The sequence below is a fragment of the Rhinolophus sinicus genome, linkage group LG10 (assembly GCF_036562045.2).
Source record: "Rhinolophus sinicus isolate RSC01 linkage group LG10, ASM3656204v1, whole genome shotgun sequence".
Classification (NCBI taxonomy): domain Eukaryota; kingdom Metazoa; phylum Chordata; class Mammalia; order Chiroptera; family Rhinolophidae; genus Rhinolophus; species Rhinolophus sinicus.
In genome coordinates this window covers 39,150,361-39,158,628 of record NC_133759.1, presented here as the reverse complement: position 1 = coordinate 39,158,628, position 8,268 = coordinate 39,150,361, and the positions used below count along the sequence as shown (strand labels likewise).

The 8,268-nt window shown below is 41.0% G+C and overlaps 1 protein-coding gene across 6 annotated transcripts in view; it reads right to left on the bottom strand.

The window, feature by feature from the left end:
- Positions 1–1,829: 1,829 nt before the first annotated feature.
- Positions 1,830–8,268, bottom strand: part of ZBTB38 (zinc finger and BTB domain containing 38) — a 71,783-nt gene continuing 65,344 nt past the window's right edge. For all 6 annotated transcript variants that reach the window (XM_019747296.2, XM_019747287.2, XM_019747312.2 and 3 more), the window contains one exon: positions 1,830–8,190. In XM_019747296.2, the coding sequence (XP_019602855.2) occupies positions 4,603–8,190 (3,588 nt within the window). In that variant the 3' untranslated portion in view covers positions 1,830–4,602. The remainder of the gene's footprint in view (positions 8,191–8,268) is intronic.

Genomic DNA, 8,268 nt, shown 5'->3' with positions numbered 1-8,268 from the left:
AATGATAACATGTCTGGGATCAGCTTCAAAATAACCCAGTAGAGAGGGGAACTAGGTGAGGGTATAGAGAAAACAGAATTGGCTGTGAATTGTTGACTGTTGAAATTGGATGATGGGTACACTGGCGTTTACCATACTATTTTTCTTTTGCATGTTTGAAATTTTTCCCATTAAAAGATTACATTGAATTACATAAGACATTTTTTTAAATTATTAGAAAAAGGTGCTTTTGAGTTCTCAGCCAAACATTCTAAAATATATATATACTGACGTCTTAGATGTCAGGGAGGAAACAATAAAATGTAGTCACATTTCCACTATACCTAGTTCTACTATAACTTGTCTGAAGTGTTTCATTTTAAAAATTGTACACCAAGCCAAATTGCCTGCTCACTGACTTGCTTGAGGAATCAGGATCCTGGGGTGCAAAGCAGGGAGGGAGAGAGAGCCAAAAGGGGGTGCTATCTCTGGAAGGGAGATTAATAGATGACCAGGGTTTGGGTAGGTGAAGTTCTCAGATATGGAGGAAACTGAAATGGAAGAATTATTGCATCTGCAAAGAGGAATGGATGGCGATAGAGGGAGTGGAACTAAATCAGTAGGTGATGAGAGAAGAGAAACAATAGGAATGAAAGGACACAAAGCACTTAAAAGAGTATGTATAGAAAGATTGCTTTGTGTGGCTTGTTTTTATCCTTTTAATGTGTAACTTTCTCGTCACAAATTCTTTCAATATTAAATCTGCTGTGTTGCTAGACATGAAGTTAGTTGTAGCACATAACAGTTATCAAATTTTTGGCGATTTAGTTTTGGGTTGACCTTCAAATACAAACTTGATGCTGTTGGCCAACCAGTAGAACTGGAAATTTGAATTATTTTCCACAATTCCTTTGGTGATGGATTGTGTGGCTTGAGTCACTGGCACTCTTTCACATTACCCACTGTAACTATCTGCATGCATTTGAAGATTATTAGCTAAGGTGAGGTGTATAGTCTGTGATGATGGAACTGATTTGGTTTCTTCATGTGAAATATTACTAGCTTATAAAAAATTACTAGCTAATAACATTAAATTGTTATTTCACTCTGTAGTCTTTAAAAATATATACAAATTCTTAAAAACTGCCTATATAGGGCAATAACCCAAGATGCAAGAAAAGCCAAATGCCCAAGATATTGAGGCCTCAAGAAGTAATTCAGCAGTGAGTATGGGGAACCTGAGCATAACACAGCCTCCCCGACGCTGTTATAACAATGCCCATCCTAAACCTGCATTACTTTGTCATGTCTCCTCACTCTCTTCAGTTTACCTTGAGCATTATTCTCTAAGATGTTGAGAAGGAACAAAACATTGGCTTTGGAATCAGGCGGCCCTGGTTGCAATCCTGGCTCTGGGATCTTCTCAGTTACTATAAAATGTGGATAACGACATCTACTTTCCAGGGTTGGCAAGGAAAAGCCTGGATGAAATAGCTCACGTAAAGACCGTTATCAAATACCTGGTAATCCACATGTGTAATTTGTTTCCGTGGATGAGTACCGCAGAATACTTCCAATGCTTAGGATTTATCATAAGATCAGGCCTATTCAAAGCACTAAATTACCAGAAGACTTCAATCTCTCTTCTTCTGCCTTTTTTTTTTTAAATGTCATATTCCATTTGAGTACTACTAAGCATGTAAGTAGGTTCCATGGAAAGTAAACAAGTAAGGAAACAGAAATGTATTGAATGAATAGTAAGTGAAACAACGCTGTGACTCACACAGATGAAATAACTTCTTGGCTCCACAAAAGAATTAACATTAAAACATTTAAAAAGAGACTTAACATAGGAACAAGCTATTTTAATCAAGCAAAACCAAATTTATATTCATTATTTCTAAAAATAAAATTAGACTTTTCCAACCCTTAACATCTGCATTTAATAGTATTGTCTAACCAAAATACAGATGCTAAAACAGCAAATTACAATATATCTTGTACAGCATACAGTATGTTCACTGTTTACACTTACGTTAATTCTAGTTGGTCATTATATACTCAATGCATACTTAAACATCACTCATAATAAAGTTTTCACAATTAACAAAAAAAATGTGACAAGGCTGTCTTAAAACGGCTCTGCTATAAATTGTATAGAATATACAGAATTACAAAGTCAAGTATTTTTTATCAAAATATACACCCCTCCCTGAAACTAACACAAGCTGTCAACATTTTAAACGAATGATACAATTATAGAAAATATCTGCAAAATTATTTTTTCATGTATAAATATTCTGCCATATTTACTTTGGTCTAGAATTATCAGCATACAAGTCCACTTAAAAAATATCCACACGTAAGGGCTGGGAGACATCACTACATGTAATAATTTTATATTTGGAGTTACCTCAAATCAAAATGACTAAAATACACAGTAATTCTCCTTGATTCATAATCCTAATTGAGATAAAACAAATTACAAGATCAAAGGATTGCTTATTCAATATCCTAATTATCAATTAAAAAATGATTTTCATAAGCCCTTTGTGACTATCTCTTTAACAAAACCCAAATGAATAGGGCAGGTATACATATATACAATGTATAAAATAAAGTTGAATTCACTTGCATTTTCCCATTTTCCTCTATTACATAATACTGTATGTGTGTGAAAGTAGATGAACAAAAGATAAATGCAGATACAATATTGGGGTTACTTAACAGCAAAGTACTACAGTATAAAAAGGTCAGCTTCGATCATGTCCTTTCCTGGGTGTTTAAATGCTTTCTTGCCCACCCAAATCCACATTAAGTCTTCTTCATGGAGACATCATAACACTTGGAGAGAGAAACTGGAGTCCTTTGAGCTACTTCTTCATAATGGTAACCTTGCAACCTTGGATAACCTTGGGTTTCCATCTATCAAATCCCATGAACATGAATGGCTGCAGGTCACTCTTAAACTGGTTTCCGGATTCTGCTCATACTGGTGATCAAAGGATAGGAGTGTTTTCTCTCTCCCTCCTATTCTGGCAGTTTAAAAAGGAAGATCGTGAGTTCCAGCTTCCCAGGAACCTAGTCCAGATGATGGAATATCCTACAGGGCAGTCAGACTTTGAGGGCAATATTGATGGTGTGGTCAGCATAAAAGAGTATTAAAGAACTGAAGTGGGTTTTTAGCAAGGGGGCTAGATGTCTGCAAACACGAAGACAAGGCATCTGGCTTTGTGGATATATTTCTGAGTCACTTAAGTAAGTGATGGAAACTTATCATTCCACATTCTATCTCCCCACCCCTACCACAAACAAAGCTACTGTTTGAGGCAAGGAAAATCATCACTTCCTCTTGTCCACTCAAGTCCTTAATGGGTGGGGAGGGGGTATGTGTTTCTGCTGTCCTTTTGTTTTTTATATTAGTACATAGTTGTGGGCTACGCACAAAAAGGCTAATCATTGTAGAGATTAGGCTTTCTGTCACTTTCAAGTGCCTGGGAATTCACTACTGCCTGCGTGCCTTGCGCTAAATTTCCTAAATACTCCTTCAGTGGAATGGGTGGTGTTGTTTTACTTGAACCCTTGAAAACTGGTTAAGTCTGTCTGGAACAGACCACCAGATTTATGGCCTTGTGATGGATGGAAGACTGCAGGGAGTTTCAGAAGAATTTGGCCCTTCTTCATTTTCTGAGGTGAGGCACTGCAAAGTAATACATAGCCCAGGTAATCACAGTAAATTCTGGGAAGGCTTTCCCCCATAGATAAGGTATGACCTATGTTTTCTGTGATGTGAATAGACCAGTTCTAGTAACAGCTTAGCCATAACTTCAAGAGAACAGCATTCCATCTAAAAGCATATACATGCTCTGAAGTCATATTCAAAAAGCTTTCTACTGATTTTTTTTTTTTTATCAGTCCTCATTATTTGCAGATCTATTGCTCCTCGTTATAATTATCTACAGGGGACATGGACAGTTAAAAGTTATAGTGATTTATATATGTATTTTACAAGATTTGTGTTGCAGAACGTAGTTCTAATGTAGTATGAATGTCCTACTTAGGTTACTCATTTCACACATATTTTTAGCTATATTATTATTTCATATGTATCCATTAAATTTAAACAATTTTTAATAGTGCAGAAGCTGGATGGGAATAATGACTGTCACAGCTCATTTACTTTTTACTTATGAAGATGACATTTTCATGATGGCTGACCCTTATTTTCTCCAGTGACTACAGACAGTTCAGCAGCCAGTTCCTATTAGAACTTACTAGAAAGTTTTAAATTTTAAGTCTAAAATTCAACTTTTTTCACTGGCAGCAATACCACAGCTAAGAACTTCATAAACTTTCACAAGATACTTGGGATATTGGCGGAGTCAGCTATTTTGTTTTTGTGCACTTTGCGAGAAGTTAATGCTAAAACCCGAAGTAGATAGTAGGATCCTTTTTCTGGAATTTTCACAAACGAGATTTTCTTTTTTTTACATTTCACTCCTTCATGACTGTTATGTGAACAAAACAAAACTTTAAAAAAAGGAAAGAAAATAGCTAACTGAGAAAAAATTAAAAAACAAACCCACTTATATTTTTGAAGATTTTTTTTCTAAGTATCGCCATTCAAAGGGCATTTTCAACAACGGTTTGTACGTTATCTTTTTGGTCATGGTCTTCTGAATTCATGAAATGCGGATTCTCCGGGGGATTTGAGTTTTCGTGGCACGTATCACCTTCTATTTTCTCCTGCTGATTTGGGCTTTTGAATAAGTGTTTCTTCTGGTGCATTCCAAGGGCAGCAGCTGTTTTGCAAATTTTGGGGCACTGGAAACAGGCATAGCCCTTCCCGTTATGCTCCCAAATATGTCTCTGCTCATGATTCCTTTTTGTGGAGAGATACAAAAAACTCTGAAAACAGAACTGACAGTGATAGCGCTTTTCGCCAGTGTGGATTCTTTCGTGGATTTTGAGGGTCTCATTCAGTGTGAACGCCTTGTTGCAATATTGACAGATGAACTCCTTCACACCCAGGTGGATGCGTTCGTGTTTCTGTAAGTTTCCTTGCACGGAAAAGCACCGTCCGCAGGTCTTACACGGGTACGGCTTCTCTCCAGTATGACACCTCATGTGCATCTTGAGCGTGGAAGGGCTCTGGAACTGCTTGGCGCACAGCTCACAGGCGTAAGGCCTGGCGGTGAGATGCCGGTGGGGCCTTCCTTGGTTTCCAGCCCCCCAGGTCTTGTCTCCATCACAGAGCTCACACTGCAACTTGGGCATCTCTTTGTTTTCTTCTTCCTCAAAGGCCTTCTCCTGAGGAGCCTTCCCCACAGCACAGTCTAGTTCTGCCGGGTATTTATACTTACTGCTGGGGCTCCTGTTTTCATGCTCTTTCTTCCAGTTGACTTTCCTCATTTTTCTCAACTGTCTGGATTTCTTTTTGGGTTTGTAGTTGTAGTAAGGGCGCCATGGTTTGTCGGTGGAATCCTGGTCGCTTGCGTCATCAAACATTTCGCTCATCTCCACACACTCGGACTGACAAAGCCCGAGCGGGCTCTCTCCGTTGGTTTCTGGGTCACTCTCTTGTGGCAAAGTCTCCTCCTGCATTTGATACTTGGGTCTTCTCCCTCTTTTATAGAACAATTTAGATCCTAGGATATGCCTTTTCACAATGGCTTCGTTCCCGATTTTGACTGTTATTTGGCAGAGGGGGGCGACGCTGTTATTTGTGGAGGTTCCAGGCAGAGCAGGCTTTGCAATGTAGGTTTCAGTTTTACTGGTTTCTTTAATGACATTTGTGGTTTTGCTCAACGATCCTCCAGGATCAGCCTCGTATCTCGACTCCTCTGGTACGTCTCCCCTGTTACATGGGATGGTTTTCTTTTTCTCCTTCATGCTCTTGGGTCGGCTGACAACTCTCCCTAGTTTGTCTGGCTCAGGTTTGCTGTCATCTTTCGTGGACAGACTCACAGCCAGGTCAGAAGGGGCTCCGTGGGTGCTGCTGGACACAGCAGCGACTGTGTTGCTGTGCATGATCACCGATGAGAACTGGCTGCTGTGCACGATGACCGAGGGTGCAGAGCCACTGTAGCTGATCACAGACGCTGCGTTGTCACTGCCATTACTCAGAGACAGAGCAGGCACAGCCCCGGCCGGGACGTCAGAACTGACGACGTTTTCAGTGGAAGAAACGGACACCTCAGTTGAATAAAAGTTATTGTCAAGATCAACTTTCAGTGCCTCCTCTCCCCATTTGGTCCCCTCTGCGTTCTGTACATTGGCAGAAGTGGAGCCGTCCTGACGTGTGGATGTTTCCAGTGGGACGGCTGGACTGTCAGTCAAGGTGTTTACACTGCCTTGGAAATTCAGGACAGGTAAGTCAGAGCTGCGTGGATTCTGAATAACATAGGGACCAGGTGCAGACTCATTCACCTGACTGTTTTCTCGAGCATTTTCAAAGGAAGAATTTCGGTAGCTCTTATAAGGAGCCCTCTTGCATTTCATAGGCAGTAGCCTGTAAAGTTTATATGGATAGACACTAGGCTTCAAGCCTCCATTTGCTGTTTTCTTACTGATGGAAAGTCTGTGATCTATGGCATGGAAAGACTTCTGATGGTTTTTGAGTATATAGTAGGTCATGAAAGTTTCAAGGCAGAAAATGCACTGATAGCGCCTTTCTCCCGTGTGCCAAATTTCATGTCTTGTCCTGTACTCGGCCAACGCAAACACTTTGTTGCAGTAATGGCAAGGGTATGTTCTTCTCCATGAATGAACATTTGCATGTCTTCGGAGACTGGATAAAGTCACGTAACTACGTTTGCATACAGCACAGCTGTACAGCATCTGCCCATTAACAAATTTAACCATGTGGTCCATTTCTGGCAAGGTACTTCCGGTACTGGGAAATTCACCAATCCTATTTTCAGATAATAATGAGTCTGGACCTGTGAACGAAGCTCCGTTTTGTCCAATGGTAGGATAGTTTTCTAAAAAGCGTTGATCTCCACCCGGAACGGGCATGTGGCTTGACCTCATACAGATCTGCTCATGCCGATCCAATCTGTTCAGGGTGCTGAACTGTTTGTTGCAGTACTTGCATACCAAAGGCTCCTGGGTTGGCTTGTGAAGCTGCATGTGGGCACTCAGCAAAGTGCTACTGTCGAAGGATTTGGAGCAAGAGCTACAATTGTAAACGAGAGGTGGGACCTCTGCTGCTGGTGGCCCAGGAACGTCAGAAGATTTATTTTCATCTTCCCTGGAAAGACACACATCTCCTTCATTGTGGGGAGACTCTGAACCAGAAGGAACTGCAGCTGGCTGAGGACTTCTTTCCTGATTAACCTCTACGTTGGTTACTGGAGGGGGTGGTATCTTCTCTGGGGTTGAATCAGAATCCTGGGGTACAGAGAGTGTCTTTGGCTTTCGGCATGTTTTCGGTTTTGCTGCAAGAGCTTCACCATTTTCTTTACCTGTTTTACTGGGCGAACTGCTTGCCCGTTCACATACAGGCTGACTTCGGTAAGCCTCAGCCACGGAGGAAACGGCATAGGAGTGCTCCGCCAAGGTACGGACAGGCTCCGCCTCGTGACACACATCAGTCCTCTCCAGGCAAAGGTTAGCGCTTCTCATGGAGTCGGAGGCCTTCTTGAAGTTTGCCCTCAAGTCTAGTGGAGAAAACATGTTATTACTATTTTCCGTTTCAATGATGGAAAAGGCATTTGTGATCCTCGGCCCGTTAGTGATGGCCGGCTCTTCATGCCTTTTTTCATTTTTTTCTTCTTTAACCACTCCCTTTTCAGTAATGCAGAATACATAGGGGTCTGGGGAATTTGAGAAGTTGCGATTGGTAAGATCTTCCAAAAAGGATATTCCCAGCTTCTTTCCTGCAGCTGCCAGGTCGGTGACTGTTTCCTGTCTCTTGACGACGACGGTGGAGCTGTAGATGTAATTAAGGATTTCTGTGAACACTTCGGCTTTGAGATCATCCAGCTCCAGCACGTGGCTGGAGATACAGATCGTGTGGCTCCAAAAGATGTTTTTGAAATAAAGGCTTGATGCAGCCAGGACATTGCTGTGGGCTTTAAATTTGGTGTCTTCCACAATGATAGTGACGTCACATAAAATGCCCCGGATGCGCTGCTCATTTAAGATGGAGAGCACTGTGTCACTGTGAAGGTCATCCTTGAGGTCCCTGGAGAGGGACATGACTGTCATCTGAAACAAGAAGAGAGAAATGGTCAGAAACGATTCCACAAGTAGCTTCTTCATTTCTAAATTATTTCCAACCAGTTT